We start from the raw sequence: 24,436 nt of genomic DNA on the forward strand, positions 1-24,436 counted from the left end.
AACTGCAAAGCGCCAATAATTTATGCGTTCGGAATTCGGATACTCGTCTAGCATTTTGGCGCCCACTTTTGAACTGTACCGCTATAATACTATTTTATTCTTCGTTCAAGTTTGGGGCACGATCAAAAATTATGCTGAACGAATGTAATTGCTATAACGATGATTGGTTTTCTTAATTTTTTAATAACTTTAATTGTTCTATGTAGGTAAACCATATTTTTATTTAATTAAATAATTGACAGTGAATAACATCAATTTGTTTTAACTTGTTATGTTATTCGCGCCAAATCGTAATAACCGTGTCAAGCGAAATACACTAGATGGGTATTTATTAGTGAGTATTTCTTAAGGATTTAGTATCTTCTCAATTAGATTTAAGTACCTATATTTTTTGGGATGCATCATGAAAATATTTTTAGTGTTTAAATTAACAGAGTTCTTCGCTATCTCGAAGGAAGAGAGATAAGTTAAAAGCCAATTTAAACCTTCAAAGTCCAAAGCCCGAAGTCATCCGTCCATTTATCAATTAGAGACAGGGTGTGACCAAAAGTTTCAAATCCGATATATAAAATCGAATCATATTCTAAACTACCGAATTACGCGATCATTTTCCGACAACAGATAAAATATCACACGCTAAGGGCACTCGGCTATTTACCTATTTGCTAATAAATCGATAAAAAATCGAAACGTAAACTGGCCGGTAAATCGAATTCCCGATAGATTTTGCGGTTTATAAAAAACAACCGCAAATAATCATGTACGTAACTACTTATTCACAAATTGCCCTACAAAATGGTCGGTAAGCGCAAACAATCTTAAGGTGGTGCTCAACGGGCCATGTCGGTGGTAGCTGGTGGTGACTAGGTGGGAGATATCGCCGTGTGAACAGCGCCCGTGAGAATGTGGTTATCTGTCATTATGATTTTTTATCTGTGGCTACCGAATTCGGCGCTGTCAATTTTCTTTTTAATCTTTCATTGTAAAGCTTAGTTTATACTACACATTACAGCCGATCACAGCATGTCGCTTCTCTTTTTATGCCTAGATCTAAAAAGTAGTACAGACGGGTACCTGTTAGCCGTAAAATGCGAGAAATTAACAATTTTGTACAATTTAGGTATATTATAACCTATATCTATTCTCATAATGAAGAGCGAATCTAAACCCTATAAGTTAAGATTAAGAATAGTCAATAGGTTTAGAAAAATAATTTGTCTATGTAACAATGAAATATGTTTCCTGACTTATAATATTTTAATCCATGGCTCTAAAATTAGCAGTATGTTAATAATAATAATAAAATTCTTTATTACACTCCAAAACATGAAACATTATAAATAAATAAATTATAAACGAAATTACTAATTTATTTAATGATTGTAGAAATTGCTAGAAAAATGTCGTTTTTATTTAACATGTAATTAGATTTTTTTTTGGTTTCTTTTTCTATTCTATCGACGGCCGATTGGCGCAGTGCTTTCGGAGTCCAAGGTCGTGGGTCGATTCCTACAACTGGAACATGTTTGTGTGATGAACATGAATGTTTTTCAGTGTCTGGGTATTTCTCTGTATATTATAAGTAAGTATTTACTCGTATGTCTATTATATTCATAAAAATAATAACACAAGCTATGCTTACTTTGGGGCTAGATGGCGGTGTGTGTATTGTCGTAGTTTATTTATTTATTTATTAGTAGGTAATTTTAATATCGTAGCTGGGCACAAATTTTGACAATAATATTATAAGCCTGCCTATATTAAATACTTTCGAGATTCATTCCAAAAGATTATAAGTAAAATTAACACAATTTAAAGTTATTCCGGATAAGTTTCTTTCCGGATTCCTCTCGCTAGATCCTACGTTCCGAACCAGTGGTAGAGTCTCGAAACCAACAGACTCGAAGTTTCAAATAATATATAGAAGGTTATATAAAAAAGGGCTACTGAAAAAATGAAAAAAACTTTATAATATGCAAAATTGATACTTGCTCCAAGTGTAGGTAAAACACTAATAAACATTACAAAATTAATTTGGTGATAAACTTATTATTTGTTTTTTTTTTAACTCCCTAGTGAAGTACCTAAATAGATTATATTCACGTCTGTCAATTTTTATAATGTATTTAGGTACTTCACTAGCGAGTTTAAAAAAAAAACAAATAATAAGAGTATCACAAGTTAGCCTACCTTATCATTTTGTTTACATTTTTGGTAAATATAAGAATTGCAATTCACGGTTTTTTTTAAACTTGCTAGATTATAAAACACCAAATTAATTTATAATTTTTATTAGTGTTTTACCTACTATTTAGTCCCAGATGATTCCAGTACGCAGAGCCCTCTTTAACCGGATACTTATCCCTAATTAAGAGGCCCAAACAGCAACATAGTCACGGCCCATTTCGGGAGTTCAGTTGTCTGTCCGCGCGACACTGGGACGCAATCGGCCGTGGCGGGAACCCGCCCGTTCAGGCGGGACCGCTTTGTGGCTGTTTTGATTGCCGCTGCTTATTACGAGCTAAGGCTAAATATAGGACATTTTATCATTTCGGCTTTTTATTTTTTTATTCCACTACATGTTGGTCCTTGACTGAAATCTCACCTGCTGTAAGTGATGATGCAGTCTAAGATGGTAGCGGGCTAACCTGTTAGGGAGTATGACAGTTATATCTAACCCAAATCAGGTTTGTACACGACATCGTAATAGCGGTACGTCTATGTCGGTAGGATGGTAACTAGCCACGACCGAAACTTCTGAAGAGAAAGAGAAAAGAAGAGAGAGAAAATTCAGAAATTATAAACTCCGAATGTCCCTGAGCCGTTGAAATCCTGGATGGTGCCGGGAATCGAACCCGGGACTTCTAACATAAAACATAGAGCTCACCGTTGCGTACGGGAAGTTGTCAAAATTATTTGTTTGAACCCATTACCGACACACGACAGCACGGCTCTCCTCACACAAGGAGGGTTCCTCAGGTTTTTTCCTTTTACCGTTAAAGCAAGTGTCATTAAATTACATTAATTTAATTAATATACTTAAACGTACAATGGGTTGATATCACAATTACCTGTCAGATCGATTTTTTGAATTTTGAATTTGAATTATAAGTACTACTTAGAAGCGTATGCTAAAGCAAGTATCCCGAGGTTTTAAAAAAAACAAAACAATTACGGAAGAAGTTAAGCACTATTTTGTTTTTTTTTTTAATGATCAAGTCCTTGAAGGCCTTTCAAAAAATATTACATTTCAGCTTAACACTATTTTGTTCCTTCTGGCTTTACACAGATTAGGCAATGAGTTAAGCACTTCTGATCTTAGGACCATCGAACATCACAGACACACAAACAACAAAACATCAAACAAAGAAACAACGACAGACGCTAAAAACCGTCTTGTGAATAACAAGCAAGGAATTACAGTCATTAATATCACCGCGGCGATATTATGCATGTTTTTTTTCCTATTGCAGAGCTCTGTTATTATGTTTTATAATATTGCGATTAATATCTTTGTAGAGCTGATATTTTACGTGTGTAATTACGCCTTATCCATCAAATATTGTAGACTGCTCGTTACAGGCTACTTCGTCCGCGTTGTATTTCTATTATTCAATGGAGAAGGTTCTAAATTCGAATGTATGTTTTTTTTATATTTCTTACTCAATTACTCAGCCAATTATAAACAGATTTTTATGATTATTTTTTGTTTAGTAAGTTATACTTAAGAGATTATTAAGCCCCATTTTAATTTGGCGAAGACATATTGGATCTCCTGGAAAAATCGAGGGAAGTCTTCAAATATTATAGGCACACCTGATATCGATTAGAGTATTATTTAATGTAACTTGAGCATTTTCTTTCGAAAAGCACCAACCATGTCACATCGTCACGCCGATGTGACATACCTAACCCCTAACCCCTTCTCATTGTGGGAGGAGAGCCGTGCCCAGTAGTGGGCCGGTAAAGGATTGATATGATGATGATGCTTGTGGAGAGCCCAACTGAAATATTTGTCTTCATAAGTTCATAAGTTGAATAGATACCACAGTTACAAATATGTCGTACTGACGGAGGTGAAAATACGGTCGTAAGCTATTTTTAAAAGAATGTGTAGCAAAAAAGTTAATAGGTTCATAGGTTTCAACGTTTTCAGAAATCGATTTGGCCCGTATCGCGAGTTTTTCTATCGATCGGTGATAAAAAAAACCAATGAATCACACGTAAGTTTTGTGTTCGCCACGCTTTTTTCGCCAAAGAGAATGGAATGGGCCTTAAAATCGTACAGAATGGGTCCCGACTTGACCGTAACTCGTCCGCGCCAGGATATTCAATTTGGACTTGTTAGTGAGATGAAATCTTTGTTCGTATCAATTGTATCAACACAGCACGGTTAATAAAGATTCAATGGCTGCCGACCGTCCTCAGGATGTTTTTTTGCTAACGAGTTGATTAAAAACTGATGAGATACTTGATCGTCCACATCACTTGTAAACAGCATAACAGTGGTTAGGCGTTTTTTGCTGATAAATAAAATTAGAAGTGTTATTTTATAACATCTGGCTGACTTGACCTTAGATTATGGCCAAATGTAATTCTAAAAAGCTGAGGTTGTATCTGTGTCTCTAATTGTTTTTTTTCGTCTTTATTCTTTCCCGTAGAAACAAAGGCAAAGGTATATCACGGTACTGCCAACATCCATAATTCATAAAAATAAATGAATAAAACGGAAAGTAAGTTGCCTACCATTCGAACTGAGAACCGGAATAAAATGAATTTACAGTTTTAATTAAAAACATATTTTAAATCCAGTGCGTGTCAAAATATGCTGTCAAAGAACTTTTATTTATAAAATCAATATTGCCTATTATATTCAATATTAATATTTTATATCTCATGCTAAGTAGAATTATTATGACAAATAGGTACTTAATTAATTAAGTGGTACATAATATAATCTGTAATATAAGACAACCACAACGCATCTAAATTGCCAACCAGTGACGTAAAACACAGCTACAGAGAATGAATTGATACAATCATCATCATCATCATCATATATATATATCACAAGCCTGCTACAGGGTACGGGTCTCCCTCCCAGAATGAAAAAAGTGTAGGCCGTAGTGCACCAAGTTTGAGAACATTATGCAGAACTCTCAGGCATACAGCTTCTTCCACCGTTAAATCAAATTGTATTTAATCGCACATAACTAAGAAAAAATTTGAGTTTCGAACTCTGTCCGCCACAAAGTGAAGCTACTAGGCTGTCACCGCTATTAATGTAATACAAACAGACAATTGCCGTAGATTAGTAAACAGAACTTTTGCCTGTATTATGCTTATTACATAGATTGATCAGAAATTCGCCATGCATTCAGTCTCATATCAAAGTCGCTTTAACACACTTCACAACATGCTCCGCACGACCTTTGTATCGATCGGTTCCGCAAGGCCGTTCAGACATCGACAAAACTTTGGCCAGGTAACATTCTACGTTGCCATCCATTACTTGCTGTCTTCCCTTATTAAATGCCAATGATGCAGAATCTCATCTTCTTCTTTATTCATGATCATCATCTCAACACACAAATATGGTTTTTTATATATAATATGTATATATTTAAGTAATGAAATATGTATTTTATAATTTTTATAAGTGTTTTTACCTACACTTGGAGGAATTATCAATTTTATAAATCCGAAATTTTTTATATGCATTTTAAATTTATAAAAATGAAATATGTATTGTATGTATATATGTATATATGTACCACCTAACTTTTGACTGTAACTGTTTTTTTATCTTCGCCACTGGTTGCCTGAAAGAAATCGCTATGTAGCGATAAGGCCGCCAAATTGTTAGCGTTGTATTGTTATACTTTTATTTTGTTCTATGTACTTTTTGTGGTGTGCAATAAAAGTATATTCATTCATTCATTCGTTCAACCCATTGCCGGTCCACTACAGGTCACGGGTCTCCTCTCAGAATGAGAAGGGGTTAGGCCGTAGTCTACCACGCTGGTCAAGTGCGGATTGGAGACTTCACACGCCATTGAGAAATTTATTGAGAACCCTTAGGCATGCAAGTTTCCTAAAGACGTTTTCCTTTACCGTTAAAGCAAGTGATATATAAATTGCTTACATTTAAATATCACTTGCTAATTTAATTGACGTCGATTGGCGCAGTGGGCAGTGACCCTGATTTCTGAGTCCAAGGCCGTGGGTTCGATTCCCACAACTGGAAATGAAAATGTTTGTGTGGTGAACATGAATGTTTTTCAGTGTCTGGGTATTTATATGTATACTAGCGGACCCTAGCGCCATCTGTCGGGCTAATTTGTGAATCCAAACCATCCAGGGTGCCACCCAAACGTATACAAAAAAATTCATTCAAATCGCACACGACTAAATATATATAAGTATACAAAGATATTAAGTATTTGTGTATATTATTCAATACAATATTCATCAGTCTGCTTAGTACGTACATAAACTACGCTTTTTTGAGGCTAGATATCGATGTATGTATTGTCGTAGTATATTTATTTAAATTAAAAACGCACATAACTCCGAAAAGTCAGCGGTGTATGCCGGGGATCGAACTAGTCTCCGCGAAAGGAAAGCCGCCGCCTTAACCACTAGGCTATGACCGCTTACTTTTGTTTTTCATTAATAAGTAATAATTGAACCTACAAATTACTTGACAAAGCAACCAATGCTTCGATCAATAAAATATAACAGGACCCTTAGTTCAAGTTTTGCCATTGTTTTACAAGTCGTTTTCGAGTGCGGAATACTTGAACATCGGAGTAATATGGATCTTGAATGCATTCTGTTAAAGCTCTTATTTGACTACAATTCTATAGCTCCGGCTTTTGCCAGTAGCCTTAGTACAATCGAGGAGTCGTTTTCACTGAAAAAATTCAAAATTAATTTATTTCAAGTAGGTCTAATTTATAAGCACTTTTGAAACGTCAAGTCAGTCTGTTTGTAGTGACTACCACCGATTCGGAAGGCAGATTCCACTGAGAAGAGCCGGCAAGAAACTCAGCAGATTGCTCTTTTCCAACATCATTTTATAGTTTAAGTTTTTTTAACAATCTTTACAATTTTTCCCTTTTTGTGAGAGATGAGAGCGGAGTGGCTTACTTCCAAGCAGCCTTGTCGTTAAGGAATTCATCAATCGTGTAGTAACCACTTTTATAAATGTGTTTTAATATATTGTTTAAACTTAGGTAAAGGTAGATCTAATATTACCTCCGATATCATGTAATAAAAACATATACCCATTCCCGCAAAGGTTTTCCTTACTTTTCTCAGACGATATGCAGATATCACTAATTTATGTCCGTTTCTAGTAAGTCAGCTGTTTATATCGACTTTTTGTTTAAGTATAAACTTTTTATTTTTTAATTACTTATGTTTTGTTTAATAAAGATTATATTATTATAAGTATATTGCGAGGCTACTCTACACTATCAAAGTCAACGTTGGAAAAAGAAAAAAAGTTGCAATATCTTATTTTAAGTAAGTATATATGTTTTGTCTGGTTGGAGGCTTCGGTCACCACAATACACACATCGCCATCTAGCCCCAAAGTAAGCGTAGCTTGTGTTATGGGTAATAAGATGACTGATGATTATTTTTATGAATAATATATATAAATACTTAGAATATAGATATAAACACCCAGCCACTGAAAAACATATATTATATAACTGTCATACCCCTAACATGTTAGATGGTCCTATCTTCCATTTCATTCAAAGCCTTAACTTGTAACAGAATTTAAAAAAAAAACTAAATTCTCATCACTAAAGGGGCAGTCAATCATAAATGTCAAGTACACAAACAACCCTTTTACTTTCAAATAAATCCAAATTAGAATTATGAGAGCGGAAATTAAAACTTCTAAATTCAAATACGAAAACACGTAGAGTCAGGTGCTAGCACTGCGCCATGACTGATTGGATATTTTTTGCGGCCATAACGATGTCTTTTGACTTAGAGCTCTTTTTTAGTGCACGGGGTGTTTTATACAGTCCTAATTGAGGTGCGGATTCGCTAAGGATGCGATTAGGCTGTGATTAATAAAGCGGCGAGGCCCATTCTGTTTTGCCGACTACATTTCCTTTATTCCTTCGAAGAATTAGATGTGACTGCTAATGGAATTGCTGCGTAATAAATGATTGGGTTTCCCGCGGAATTGGACGTCAATTATATTTTCAACTGTTATTATAACTTTAGGAATTAGAATCGCGCAAACAAGGATGTTCGTTAAGTTTTATTTATGTTTTGGTTATATTGCTTGGCCAAGTTGAGAAAAGATAGAGTAGAGTCAATACTCTATCCAATGCGGGATTGGGACATGGAAGAAATTGCAGAAATGAACTTCAAGATCGCTATTGTGTTTTTACTACACTGCAACTTTCATCACCATCATCATATCGACCCATTACAGGCTTCCTTACGATGTTTCCCTTCACCATTGCAAGCAAGTGATATTTTCGCATATATCAGAAAAGTTAGAGGTGCGTGCTGGGATTCGAACTCGACCCGCCGAAAGTGAAGTTGATCACCCACTGAGCTATCACCGCCTTAAATACCTAATAAAAAAAACTAATTAATTTCACACAATTCCTATCATAAATGTAGGTCTCTCAGAGGCACTTACGAAGAGCGTTAAACATATCATATATATTATACATAAGCGTTTAAACATATTATGTTTCCACTATTGTAAGGTGATCGTGATAACTACAAAAGCTAGGAGAGATCCAAATGTATGCTGGTTTATGCCACACAAACTAAGCCCGGTCAAGTCCACAACATGCTGGTTTATGCCACACAAACTAAGCCCGGTCAAGCCCACAACATGCTGGTTTATGCCACACAAACTAAGCCGGGTCAAGCCCACAACACGCTGGTTTATGCCACACAAACTAAGCCGGGTCAAGCCCACAACATGCTGGTTTATGCCACACAAACTAAGCCGGCTCGAGCCCACAACAAACTTAGTCATTAGGTTTTTTTTTGTTATCACCTAAGTTAGTAATGGGGGATTATTAGCCGTTTTAATCAAATAAAATATCACTTGCTTCAACGCTGAAGGAAAACATCGTAGGGAAACCTGCATGCCTGAGGGAGGCCGGCGTGGTGGACTACGGCCTTAACCTCTTCTTACTGTGGGAGGAGACGGATGCCCTGTAGCCGGTAATAGATCGATATGATAATGATTTTTGCATAGCTAATAACGTTCGCTTTATAAAGCACAATGATTTTCTCCGCTACAATTATTGTAAGATTGCAAAAATGCCATTAATACCTGTTTACTGCCCCACTAATGTGAAGCGCATAAGCACTTACAACATGTGGTCCGAGTAATTGTGCTTTTGAAAGAGAATTCCGATGGCCTGACAATGCATAGGCAGTTGAGCGCAGCGTTAACGACCAATTTTTATCTCTGCTTATTTTATTATTTTATTAATATCTGCGGTTCACCGCGCCTTTACGGATGATTCACTTTAACAACTCCATGGAGGCAGTACTTGTATCGTCAGACTTCAAAGCACGTCAAAAAAAAAACTTGTGTTTTTGGAATTTATTAAAAGCGTCTCCAAACCCTCTTCCAAACAGTGTCTATGGTGAAAAACCTTATTTCTTATGACAGAGGAGGTCTGTTTCCAGCAGCATATTAATCCATGACAGCATGGTAAAACCTAGCATAATATATAAATTTAATATTTGAAAAAAAAACCCTGGCTATATGACATATGTGAATGGCTGGCTGTGTCTGAATATCTGTTAAATTATTTTACTACTCCTTTCATTTTTTTACTTGCATCCGTGCCTAACATAGTCATGAGGGCGTAGCAATAAGAAACAGTTTGATCCTTATAATTATTACAAATACACGATTTGTGTCTTAGAATTCTAATTGGTGTTAGTAGAAATATATATATATATATATATGTCAAAAAGTTTTATTTGAAATTTTCCAATTTAATTCGCCATTTCAAGGTGGCGGCCATATTGAAGCAAGTGATAGTTATTATAGCTTAAAAAGCACATAATTTAGAAAAGTAAAAGGTGCGTGCTGGGATTCGAACTCTGACCTCCGAAACTGAAGTATCGCTTAATAACAGTAAATACTACAAGTAGTCATTGATGTAAACTGTAGTGATTTTTGACAGCTTTTTTGAATATATAACAAGTGATGAAGACTGCCATATGTCTATTGGGAGCGCATTCCACACTTCCACTGTAAACGAGTGCTTGTAGAGTGTTGTGTCTGTAAACTTTAAAAAAAAAATACTCAAATTGTTTACGTAGTACCATCGAAAACCAATTGCAATTACATACACTAAACTATTTAAAAAACTGCGTCGTTATTTTTACGTTTTACCATACACCGATAACAAACATCGTTCCGTTTAAAAAGGCGGCGTACATTAACAAGTTAATTACAAAAAACAATTACGCCAGTAACACGATTTCAGAGCATAGCAAAGAAATTATGTAGATAATCTTGGAAATAGGACAAAGTTGCCAATAGATAACATTGCTCTATTGTTTCGGTTATTCTCTCATTTCCGTTTCATTTTAACTGCGAATGGATAAGTTAGTAACTTTGAAATTGGTGTGATTTTAGAGTTTTATTTACTATTGGCTGTTGCACGCGACTTTGTCCGCGTTTTTAAAACATATTTTAAAGTTGTGTATTCTTCTAAAAAAATCGGGTGTACTTAGTTTTAAAAAATAACTTTTACAATTAAGTGTATCTCTAAACTTAACTTTTTTTTTAGATGTAGTTTTTATTTTTTATTTAACTCGCGTTAACTTCTACATGAAGTGTCCGATTGGAATGAATTAAATAGTATTTTACTGCTATATAAATATTCTTAATGATAAAGCTATTTATTTCAATAAGAATTAATACTGCGATACTAATATAACCCACTTTTGTTTCTACCGGAGGTCTAATAATATTTAAGAAAGATTCTATATTCAGATAGAATTATTCAGTGGCGTGCATATAGGAAAGGGTATGCAGATAAAAAAAAAAATAGTTTATTTCGGTAAGAAACAAAGTGGCATCAATATATCGCTGAAGCCTTCTTTTAAGAGTAGTATTACTACCCCTGTGTCAGAAGACTCCGCTCTTCCATTACAATTAAAATAAACTTAACACTAAAATGAAGGTAGGTAAACAAACAAAACAAGAGATACAATGATATACAAAAGGACAGACATGTTATAAAGAAATTTAAATGATAATAAAAAAAAAAAATAACAACCTATAATATACAAAATAAGTATGCGTGTTTCTGTGCTGTGTATGTTTGTGTGTGTGTGTGTGTATGTGTGTGTGTATGTGTGTGTATGTCTGTGTGTGTGTGTCTGTATGTTTGTGGTGCGTGATCAAAGTTTGTGTAAGACAGAATTTGTGAAAATTCACGACTGATAAATTCAATTTTATATAAAACGTTCTAATAAAGATTCCACCTCATCATAATTTATGATATAAAATGAAGAAAATCTCCAATACCAGTTATAAATACTGAATTGTCGGCTTGTTATAACTCTTACAATGCCTATCCTTAACTTCTTTATAAAACGTACTGAAGGTTTTCTTTATTTTTATCACCTGTGCATACCCTCTATGGACGCCATTGGATATATTCCCTCGCGGATTTTTTGTAGGTCATAATGAGTACTTTAATTATGTAGTACATGTTTTTTATGTTTCGCCAATAGTTTTCTCAGCGCAAGCCAAGTAATGGATTTTATTGAAAAAAAAAAATTCTACTTCGTCGGTAAAACAGTCTTAGCGAATTTTCTCCAAATAAATTAAATTAAACTAAATAAATGTGAAACCCTTTTAACTATCATTATAAATTCGAGTCTTTAATTTACGATTACTTTCGAAGCATAAATAATTTCGAACGAAATAATTATAAACTCACGCCGCGCCGGTAAAACAGTCTTAGTCAATGATCGCCTTTTAACACTGTTTCTAAATCCATATCTATAATTTACGATTACTCTATAAGGAAATCGATTTCCAGATAACTTTAAGAATACTCTTAATATTTAAAATGAATAATGAAAGTCCTTAGAGAAGAGAATTAACTTTTTACGTTAAATTATATACATTCGCTGTATTGCTGTCGAAAGCAGATATGCGTCGAAATATTTTTTTAAAGATACATCAATAGATACCTATTAGTTATCTCAATGACATTATATACATTGTAACTGATTGGTATTTAAAAAAGAGAGATTTCAACGAAGAGCCCGTATTTGTGCTCGTTAAACTGAAGTCCTGGGTGTGTTTTTATTAGGTTCTTTTACGACGGAAGAGTTACATTTTAGCGCTGCGGGCTCTTTATTGCCATAGACTGGAATTGTCGGCGACTGACATCGTTCTAGTCGCTGGACTGAGTTAATTCCAGTGCTGGACTCGTCTGAACTATAGGTCAATAGAGGCAGTTGCAGTCAGAAGAAGCTCTTTTTATTTATTTAAGGGACAATCAACAGGTTACAACAACAACTCTTAAAACTAAACAAAAAATGAATAAACATATAAATGTAATATTGTAGACCCACATAAGACTAAGAGTGCCACAACTTGCGAATACAAAACAATTCTGTCAGTTAGAAGGTTATTTAAATACATTTTCAAGTTTTCTTTAGAATCGTAGATATTTTTAACAAATGCTTTTGATAATTATTATGTTTACAAGCTTATAAAACTATAAGATACTGACGGCCGACTGGCGCAGTGGGCAGCGACCCTGCTTTCTGAGTCCAAGGCCGTAGGTTCGATTCCCACAACTGGAAAATGTTTGTGTGATGAGCATAAGTGTTTTTCAGTGTCTGGGTGTTTATATGTATTTTCTAAATATTTATTTATATATAATTCCTAAAAATATTCATCAGTCATCTTAGTACCCATAACACAAGCTACGCTTACTTTGGGGCTAGGTGGCGATGTGTGTATTGTCGTAGTATATTTATTTATTTATTTATTTATACTATAAGATACTGACAAACGCTGCGAAAGTATGCTACGAAAATAAACGGCATGAATAAAAAATCTCAATTATTTCAGGAGCCTAGTTTATTTGATTTTAAATTACTGCTTGATTGTGTTCTGATTTGATGGTATCACATCGTTCTGAGACAAGGGAACGTTTGTAACCCTCACAGCTATAGTTTAAAGTTTACGGGTTTAGTTAGAATGTAAAATTACTAAAAATAGACTTGGTAAATAACGACCTAAATCTTAGGTTACTGGACTGGAATGCGACTGGAATAGTGTGAATCGACCTTTACGATAGACTGGAATTATGTTTTAGTACCTGATAACAAGTTTGGAGTGTTGTTGTTGGTTTCCACTTTCCTACTTACGGTGTAATATAGACATAAAACCTTATATTTTATTGTCTCTTTTATTAGGTGACCTTTTATTAATATAACTGTTTCGTCCACTGATGTCGTTTAAATCTTTTCCTCGACAAAATAAGACTTTTTAGTTTGACAAATTTCCATGTAGATTGGGTACTCTGTTTAATATATTTAATAAAATTATAATTTTCAACTGTCTCGTTGGATAAGCGGTTCGCATGTTCGAGGTCCTGGGTTCAAATCTCGGGTTGGACGAAAAATTGTTGGGGATTGTGTTTTTACTGTGAAATAATTTTCAGTACTTGGAAATAGGTGGTTTCAACCCCCGTGCCTCGAAGAGCTCATTAAGCTGCCGGCGCCCGTTATTACCACTTAATTGTAATAATAGTCGTTAAAGCCCACCAACCCACATTGAAGCAGCAAGGTATTTGATGCTTTAAAACCGCCTCTTCTATGAGAGAGGAGGTCTATGTTAGACTGTGGGTTGTGAAAGTGCAACTGATGACGAAGATATCATTTTCATAAACACGAAATAATTATATATTTAATTTGAACATGATAATTGAAATCGGTAATTTAAAATAGTAGTTATGTATTAGATAGATTATTATTATTAATTTCAGGCATATTTTTTTTTATTTGTCCCAGTGGATTAGGAAGATACAACCCAAAATAAATTTACCCCAATGTCGAATGGACCGGTCGTACGGAATATGATGCTAGTGACGAATCGCTCCGTGTATAAAGACCTTAATAAATATTGAACTTTTGACCATCTGGAGCTAGCTATGCCGGGTAGTTATATTATATAGCTCTAGTTTTTCCTTGAACCCAACTTTTGATTAGCCATATAAATAAATATATGTCTATAGATAACTAACCGAAACATTCCCTTGTTCCAGATGGTCAGTCGAATCACTTGAACCTCTTCAACTCCCGACCGCAGGCGAAGAAGAAGCGGAAGTCACGAACAGCGTTCACAAACCACCAGATCTTCGAGCTGGAGAAGCGGTTCCTATACCAGAAGTACCTATCACCGGCTGACAGAGATGAGATCGCCAGTTCCTTGGGTCTATCAAACGCTCAAGTGATCACGTGGTTCCAAAACCGACGAGCGAAATTAAAGAGGGATATGGAAGAGCTGAAGAAAGATGTGGAAAGCGCTAAAGTCCTCTCAGCTCACAAGAGTTTCCTCGAAAACGTCACAGATTTGGGGATACTGAAGAAAAAAGCTATGAGTATAGGCGCCAGTGAGGAGGCTGCGACGAATTTAGTCGTAAACGCGTCTAAATGAAACGAGGCGGCGCGTGCAATCGCGCCAGACGTCGCCTACGATCGACGACTACTCGATTACTAATCGTTCACATTTCCATCGATACACGAACTATGTGTGAAATGTTACATAAACTTTGGTTCTAAAAAAGTCGATGCTATCGATATAGAACCTCTCGATTACCTATTAGTGTTTAACAAGTGGACCTAAGTGATTAAACTAGTGTTTCTATCTTCACTAAATCTAGTAAAGCTGTTAGTTCGGTTGTATACAAATCACTGAAGTAAACTAAACTGGCAGGTCTTTTATCTATACTTAATATCATAAAGAAGTAAAGTTTGTGCGGTTGTAGAGGATAATCTCTGGATCGGCTGAACAGATTTTGAAAATACTTTTTGTGTTGGATTGCCCATTTATCAAGGAAGGCTATAGGCTATATAACACCACGCTACGACCAATAGGAGCGGAGCATCAATGAAAAATGTGAGCTTTTAAGAGCTTCCGATGCACGCGATCCCATGTTCGTAAGAACTAATAATAAAGATGTAAGAAAATAACTCATAAAAGAAAACACAATAAGTCAGAGTTTATTTATTTTGAAAGGTATTTTTACAGACCTTTAAGGTAGGTACCTATTAGGCTTTCCATTATCTTCACATTTTGGTACCTAACTATTCAGTAACTATTCGATAACTAAAATCTCAAGCTTAATTCCAAATTATAAGAATATCCATTATCATTGAGTTATAAAATAATAAACTAGTTTTTTTATTTTATATTTATAATAATTTCATTAATGGATCTTTGTTGTCTGATTATAGATTTATTTGTCTTATGAGTTTTATTTATTTATAAATAATAGATAATAATAACTACATATTCAAATTCCATTCAAAATTAATGTAGGTACTTCAAGTAGGTTTTCCTTAGAAAGTCTATATAGAGTTCATTACAATGAGCTTTGGACTTAACATTTTAGTTTCGTTTAGAGATTTGTGTAAACCTGTATTGACTTCAATGTATTTTATAACACCTAATTAATGTTATATTGTAAATATATTAGTTTCGAATACGGTATTTGTTTGTACAAAAAAAAATAGGTGATGATGCTTCGTTCGATTAAATGTGATAGTTTCTATTTAAGTACTTAAATATTTTATAATAAAAATATATTCCTAAATTATTTATTGTGGGTTGTATAATGTATTGACTGGCATTTAGACTTACTCAGTCAATATTATATTTAGTAAAATTAAGTTAAATATTTCGGTTTATGTTCAGACAAATTTTCACCATCGCCGTTATAAAATATAACTTGACTAGTTTAGGCAGGAAACAGAAATTGCATCCTTCGACTGACAACCTGCCAAAGCTTGGCAACCATGCAAAGGAGAAGTTTACCCCTCTTTGACATTAGGCACACTCACCTTTATTATTTTGATGATACTTCCATACACGCGCCGATACTAGGAGAGTGGATGAAACAGTGAGAGTGGGATATAATTTTGACATTTCGCCGTGGACACAATGTTATAAAACCCCGCACGGATTCTCAAAACTCGGTTGATATGTTAAGGTTGCGCTTTCCACGCGTTACATGCAAACATAAAACACATCAGAACACAGTTTATTGTTCTATACTAAGTACACGTTTCGATGTTTTACTTTACTGATACCCAGTATTTTAATAATCAGTGAATGTTAATCAACTATGAAATAAAGTAAGTCGGCTTCCCGCTGTATACCGCATAAGCAGTTCAAAAGGCTTCTTGCAACTTCTGTTGTACCTATTCGAACTAGATAAGTCGTCCAAATTGGTTCAGCTGTTGCTGCGGCATAAAGTACCCTACATTACTCATTGCAAAGTTCTGTATTTGCCAGTGAAAGTTACGTAGAAATTACTTCAACTGTAGCTACAAAGACGGTCCAAAATTTTAAAGCGCATATTTCGGCTATACTTTCTTTTAAATATTATTATTACATCGCAATTTTATTAGAAATAACATACGGACCTTTATAATTCATTCATTTGTATGGAAGATGCGAAAATAATTGCAAACATAAGTATTTCCATTGCGGTCTTGATTGCTAAATCATCATTTCAAATAACTTTATTTCGTTTAAATGTAATGATTTGATTTGCTCTAATTACTTCAGAAGTGTAGAACCGAATAATTATTTGCAACTTTTTTCTGTTAAAACATCGTGCTTCTCAGAACTATGTTCCGTAAATGAGAAGAGTAAAAGCTTTTTTTTATAAACAACGGTTTGTTGCTTCTCAAACCTTTGTGATGCGACCTGTGTCTATGGTACTGTTAAGTTTCGCAATAATGTGCAATACTATTTTATCTATATAATAAACGAATAGTTACAATCCCAGTATGCCAGTGAATGCCTAGGTGTATATAATACGTATATAATTGTTGTATAGTTTAGGTGTAGAAATCATTATTTGATTGCGTAGTTAATAATATAAATTACTTACAGAGTTATTGAGGTGTATAGAGTAATTTAATGTTTAATTACTTGGTTGGCTTATGATTGGACTAGGGTTGTCAACTTTCTTGCTCTACAATAAATATCATAGATTTACTTTCTTTTGATATTTTGTTCTGGGTATAACAATACCTCATATAACAATAAATTTGATTTGAATTTGACTTCACAAAATACCTACGTTTCTTATTTACACATTTTTGTGTCATGCAGGTCAAAGTCAATGTTTATTTATTATAAGAGATCAGTGGCGTGCAAAGAGAGTATGCGCAGGGTATACAGATGATATAACCCTTACTGGAGATTTTCTTCATTTTATATCATCTGCATACACAGTGCATACCCTCTATGCACTGTGTAATATCTGTAATAGATGTATCAAGGCAAACTACACGATATATTAAATATTTTTGCATTTTATAGCGATAATCATTATTCGTTGCCCTAAAACTAAAGTTACAAGGACATAATAGGTAAGTGCCAATCTAAGAAGCCCAAAATAAACTCAGCCTGGTTTTATTCTTAGTGGTTAGTAATATTAACTGGTTCCGACAGCACTCGGAAAAAGATGTTTTGAGCACCTTTCCAGTTTTCAACTTTGGTCAATACAAACTGAGGCTTATTTCATGTTAAAACTTTAACTTATCTGTAATTATATATATAACTAGCGGACCCATGCGCCATCTGTCGGGCTAATTTATGAATCTAAACCATCAAGGATGCCACCCAAACGTATACCAAAAAAATCATTCAAATCGGTCCAGCCGTCCAGGAGGAGTTCAGTGACTTACACACGCACACAAGAAATATATATATATAAGATACTAACTGAAATGCTTGAGAAAAATAGATAAAAACAATCCTAGATGTGTATTATATATCATGCTAAAATTGCAGCTCGATAGGTGCAGAACTTTTTGAGTTTTTGAAGCGTACGCAAACCAACATAACATTTTTAATATATATAAATATAAATACTAACATGGTTCTTTTCATAATCATAAAAAATGTAAAAAAATGTATAGTGTGACTTGAACGATTTTCATTGTTAGAAAGTTGTAGAGGCTCTTGTTTATTTAAATAAATAGATTATAAAATAACAAGAATGTATGTACAAATTTGCCAACCCTAGCCTATAACCGACTTCAAATTAGTAGAGTTAATTAAATTAAATGACCTACCGCGAATAAAGCTAATAATTTCTGTGGTAGAAACTATTAGTGTCCATCGAAATTTGTACTTACTTTATTTTAACTGTATTAAATGTACGAAATATTTATGTCAATCTGCTGAAAGATAAAAATTCTTAATATTTTGTATTCGCAAGTCTGTGAGTTCTCAATGTTTTGAAAAAAGTGCAGTTTGAATTAAGGTTGCGCTATCCGTATTTTTGTTTTACAAGTGATAAAAGTAAAATGGATTAAAATAACGTGTCCACCTGCCAAAGCACGGCAACAGGGAATAGAAATTCACCCCCGTTTACTACAACCTGTATTATTCGGCTATTATTTTGACCCCAGATTGGCGCAGTGGGCAGCGACCCTGCCCACTGAAGGCTGTGGGGTCGATTCCAACAGCTGGAAAATATTTGCGTGATTAACATGAATATTTTCTGTGTCTGGGTGTTTATATGTATATTATAAGTATTTATGCAAATTATTTATAAAAATATTCATCAGTCATCTTAATACCCATAACACAAGCTACGGTTATTTTGGGGCTAGGTGGCGAGTTGATAAAACTGTTGATCAAGATAAAATTTTGTCCTTTCTGTCCGTTATGATGAAATCTAAGATGATATCAGGCTAACCCGAATACAAAGGTCAAAGCCGGGGTGATTCGCTAGTAAAAAAAAAGACGGGTTGCACTCCGGGAGTGCCGGCAGAAGTGAAAACTTGATTATTAATTAACGTTGAGCATGTTTGATATTTTGGAATGGTTAGGGAATAATTTTGCACCAATTGCTTTATCAGTATAAAAGTACTATCATTTACGTGGTAGAATACAATATTCATTTATTGCGCTATCGTACACAAACATGACAATTTATATTACATTAAAAATTTAACACTTTAAAACTATTACAATTATTTTACATTAAAAAGTTTATCTCTCCGAAAAATCAACTTTCATCCATAATTTCAACGACTTTTTCACCATCATCATTACCAGAACTATCATCGCCAATCTCTAAAACTGATACGATAGGTTTATGGTAGCTGAAGTAAGAAACGAACAGTTTTGATTCGAACCTATTTAAATGTCTAATAAAGACCGCATCAATAGTAGTTTTGACAAATCCGTCTTACGCTTTTTCGATCAGGTCACGTGTCCTGACGCGAGTTTAAGATTTTATACCCATTACAGAAAAAGTGCTCAACGCCGCTAAAGAAGTTTTCACTTCAAAAATATTCCGAGAAATGTTGAAAACTAACAGACTAAAGTAAACTAAAATTTATTTGTAAATAAATCTTAGATCGCTGGCAGAGAAAAGTTGCTCTGTGGAGAATAAAATAGCTAATTTATTGATTGTATTAAAAGTATTATTGAATGGTTTATGAACGGTGCTTATATTATTACTTAGTTGTACAAAATTCTTAAACTAAATTGGCAACTCTAAAAGTCTTATTGTTTCGGAAAATAAACCTACTTTTGCAGACGTACCGACCTATTAAAATTGTGCAAACGCAGGTACTTTTGGTTGGTATGTAAGTAGATAATTAAGGAGAAATGACATCCGTAAAAATAAATTATTTATCTAGAAGAATGAGTGTGAAGAAGTGATTTGGTTTATCACCATCTTTTAAGTATTATAAAAAAGATGGGGAAACAATTACATTCATCACCCATTAAGTTTTTCAGTTGCCAATATCCTAATTCTTAAATTCCCAATACCTCTGTACTAATCTTAGACTAAGATACAACGAAGCTGAAGAGTTTGTTTGTTAACTTGAACGCGATGATCTCAGGAACAAGTAGTCCGATTTGAAAAAGTTTTGGATTGCTCATTTACCGAGGAAGGCTATAAGCTATATATCATTACGCGAAAACGTAAACTAGCAAAGCACTAATGAAAAATGTTTCAAAAACGGGGTTTTTTTTCCTTATGAGAGCTTCCGCCGTTGCGCTGCGTAAACGGTAAAGTTTCCATAAAATCATGTATGACAAAGCTGTTCCTTTTAAAACGTTAAATAAAATCCGCGCCAGCATATATATGTCTTCTTAGGTTGGATCTTTTAAGGTTGACTTAAATACGGACGTAGTCGCGAGGGACCGCTAGTCATCAATAATTATAAAAGAAAACATACTGAAAACATTTTCAGTTGATGATTGATTTGTGTACAACTAAGAATGCACTATTGTAAAAAAAATATTCTAGACTTTAATAAAAAACTTTATGTAAATCGTAAGATCTAAGATCAAGTGTCACCTTGTTCCTACTTAATTACTTAACGATACATTACTTAGATGGAGAAACCTATAAACCAATAATAAAATTTACTTTTTAAAATAATTCCAGTTCAGTTGTAACGGAATAGGTTATTAAAGCAGCAGTAAGAGCCTGACTGATAAACGTTGCATAACGTTTGAATAGTTTTGCAGTATACCTATTGAAGAAATTAAAAAGTCAGAACGTGCTATTCTAACGTTACGCCACGTTTATTAATAAGTTAAGAGATACGTTAATATTTTTCTAACATCAATCGCATGCAATCAGCCATCAAGGCATGATTCTATTTAAACATAATGGTTAACCTTAAAACTATAATTCTAAAATAAGCTATGTACTAAAAAAATAAGAATTTAGAATTATAAACTAATTTAGCATTTATCAAGTTGTCTATAGGTTTCTCTATATACAGTAATAAGTTACAATAGAGCGTTATTCTACTGTAGCATAAGTTCGCGAACTTTGTGAATAATACATGTAAATACATAAAAATAATAAATTTATGTGTTCTAAATACACTTGTGTTTCTTTTAGTTGCTACAAAAATGGAACAATAGCAATTTAAACGCGTGCTCAACTGGGAACGGAACCTTCGAAATCGTACCTGCACCCAGTTACCAAATTGGATCAATGTTGCTTAGCCAGCGTTATTTGTTGGATAAGTTATCTCCAAAACGTTTTTTTATAGACGGTGAGGCGCAAGATGTGGAGGAAAGCGCACGAGTTTGGACACATGTAAAGTCCTTTACTCTCCCCCTTTTTATACGAAAATGCTAAGTCCACCCTCCATTTGGTACTAAAATGTAAAACCAAGCCTCCTTCTGGTTACTAAAGTGGTAGTCCTTTTAGTACAAAACTATTTGGTTCAGTTTCCTTCTCTACTAAAGTGTTAGGTACATAACACTTTAGTAAAGAAGGAAACTGAACCAAACCTTTACTTATGGTACAAAATTTTTAGTGGGACTAAAGTGTTGGGTACTCCCTCCTTTTCCTACCTAAAGTATAATGTACCGCCTCCTTTTGGTTCTAGGCACAGTTTTTTTTTGTTAGTACTTTTGCCACTAAATGGTTAGATACAGCCTCTTTTTTGGCACTAAATTATTCGGTACTGCCTAAAAAAATCTCCAGTACGAGTTATAGAATACTTAAGGGTAGGCATTGTAAGAGTTCTAAAAAGCTCCCCTTAAGTTTTTATAACTCTTACAAGAGATTTTATTCATTCTATATCATCTGCGTACCCTGTGCATACCCTCCATGCACGCCACTGATACCAGCAATGAGAGAGGCAGCGTGCACAGTAGGACTGACGCAGATGATGACTCAAAAACCTTTAAATCGCTAACCAAAACATTTTCCTTTTTCCAGATGGCCAGTCGAATCACCTGAACCTTTTCAACACCCGACCGCAGGCAAAAAAGAAGCGGAAGTCACGAACAGCGTTCACAAACCACCAGATCTTCGAGCTGGAGAAGCGGTTCCTATACCAGAAGTACCTATCACCAGCTGACAGAGATGAGATCGCCAGTTCCTTGGGTCTATCAAACGCTCAAGTGATCACGTGGTTCCAAAATAGAAGAGCGAAATCAAAGAGAGATGTTGAGGAACTTAAGAAATGTTGCATGTTTCCGTAAGAGTTTACACGGGAAAGAAGTTTAACTTCCTTTGGTATTTTATGGGTAATCATATGCTCGTAAAGAAGTCGCCACCTCCAGACACAGTCATGGGATATATTTTAAAGTGAGTCAACTGAGCTGCGCCCCACCCTTCCCCCCATGTCGTCGAGCCCTGGGGCTCTTCTCATGGCGAGCTTACGCGCTCGTCCTATCTTCCCGGTGCCGCTGTAACAACCTTTCAGGTGGTTTTTTTATAGCTCCACTTTAATGGAGCGTCCAATTTTCCTTCGACATGGTGGTTATTCATATTTGTTTGTTTAGTGTAATTTTAATTACAGTATTGTACATTCGTCAAGTTCTTGTAATAATTTTATCTATTTATTTAATTTGCCTCCTCGGGGTTATCATCAACAGTCTGTTCGAAAAAGTTTCAAAAAAAAAGTTTTGCTATGATAGCTTCGCATGTTTTTGAGTCGTGAGGTCTGGCAGCGCATATGTGTCGATTGACGTGGTTAACTAACATAAGTCGGCGATTAGTTAATGATTATTTATTTAGTCTAGTTGATAAAGAGATGATATACTTAGGTATACGAGGCTATGGTTTAAAAGGGGGTACACAGGCGTACATTGGCGTGAATACAGGGCATGCTCGGAATATGTTATAAAAAATCTCCAATACGAGTTCTAAAAAACGATTAAGGTTAGGCAAAGCTTACCTTGAAGTTTTTACAACTTGATCTGGAGATTTTCTCCGTTTTATATCATCTTCCCGCTACGTGCATGCACGCCACTGACTACTATTCGATTTAGAAAAATAATTATAATTTCAAATAACGTATTCCTTTTGGTATATAAAAGTAACCTTCAAAAACTGACAACACTTATTAAATCGCATTTACACGTGTGTGTGGGTGCGCGTATGAATAAATACTGATAAAGGGTGGTTTGAATACTATCTAGGACCATAACTTTTGAGCTGTTGCCATATTTACCCGTGACCATATATTACAATATAATTGGTGGAAGTACTGACGTGCTGTCAATGTGATCGCACATTTAAAACAAAGAGTGGTTATGCCAGTCACTGTCCATGCCATGTGACTGGCATGGGCCTAATAATATCTAGAAGAAATCGCTGTGGTCGGATACGGCCAGGAGGTTATATATAGCCGTGACCGCCATTTTTCCTTCAATGAAAACAAGCTAATTTTATATTTGACACTGCGTATTATTTATATCAGCTTTGTACAGTTATTTCTCTAAATTTCAAAGGTTTTTCTTTTTTACGAGTAGTTACTGTAATTGCCCATCGAACTAAGTACCCCCTTATCATATAGTCTTCAAATATGTGTATAGATAAATATTAAATTCCTGATTATTTATGGCATTAAAACTTAACTGCACAACAAATTCATTTGGCGATGGATATTTGGATTTATATCATATCCTGTGACAATCACAGAATTAAGAACATACAGAAACCGTGTACACGACTGATATAGAAGCATCAAAACACCGCCCCACTTCTAACTCCACTCCACGGGTGTGAAGTGAGACGTGGGCTATTTCGCTATTTTTGGACACACTGCATGCATTATTATGAAAATTAAGCTTAACTTGCTATAGTCCGCCAAAAGCAGGAGAATCTGTTTGGTGTCATTTATAATTTCTTCAATCCTTATACTCCACACCAAACAGATCCTCAGCAATGTACCCTCTACGCACGCATCCTCAGCAGATGTTGACTTTACAATGAATAATTGTTACGAGTGTCTGTCCAATACGCACTGCATGCAATAATGGCTGAATGATTCTGTATGATCTTAATTCTGTGGCGACAATGTAATACTGAGCCTTTAAGTCTCGGTTTGCCAACCGTACTTTCAAATAGATTATTGTGCTATATTTCATGGAGGTATACTTTAAAATTAGTAACACTAATTTCACCTTGGTGCAGTGGTAAGCGCTGTGGTTTTAAGTTGGAGGTCCCGGGCTCGATTCCCGGCAGGGACAATTTGGATATTTATGATTTCTGAATTGTCTCTGGTTTGGTATGGTAGGAGTTTTCGGCCGTGGCTCGACGTGCCGTACGACGTCGCGTAAAAACGGGGTTTAATGTAACTGCTATATCCCTAACAAATAGGCCCGTTACCATCCGTTACGATTACCGGATTGTAGTGGAATAAAATA

At 34.8% G+C, this 24,436-nt stretch overlaps 1 protein-coding gene across 1 annotated transcript in view; it reads left to right on the forward strand.

Annotated features, from left to right (window-relative positions):
• The window catches only part of LOC120634312 (homeobox protein BarH-like 1b), a 94,544-nt gene extending 79,736 nt beyond the window's left edge, over nucleotides 1-14,808 (forward strand). The window contains exon 2 of the mRNA XM_039904810.1: nucleotides 14,316-14,808. Coding sequence (XP_039760744.1) covers nucleotides 14,316-14,707 — 392 coding nt within the window. The 3' untranslated portion in view covers nucleotides 14,708-14,808. The remainder of the gene's footprint in view (nucleotides 1-14,315) is intronic.
• Nucleotides 14,809-24,436: the final 9,628 nt, after the last annotated feature.

Source organism: Pararge aegeria, chromosome 23, assembly GCF_905163445.1.
Source record: "Pararge aegeria chromosome 23, ilParAegt1.1, whole genome shotgun sequence".
Taxonomy (NCBI): Eukaryota; Metazoa; Arthropoda; class Insecta; order Lepidoptera; family Nymphalidae; genus Pararge; species Pararge aegeria.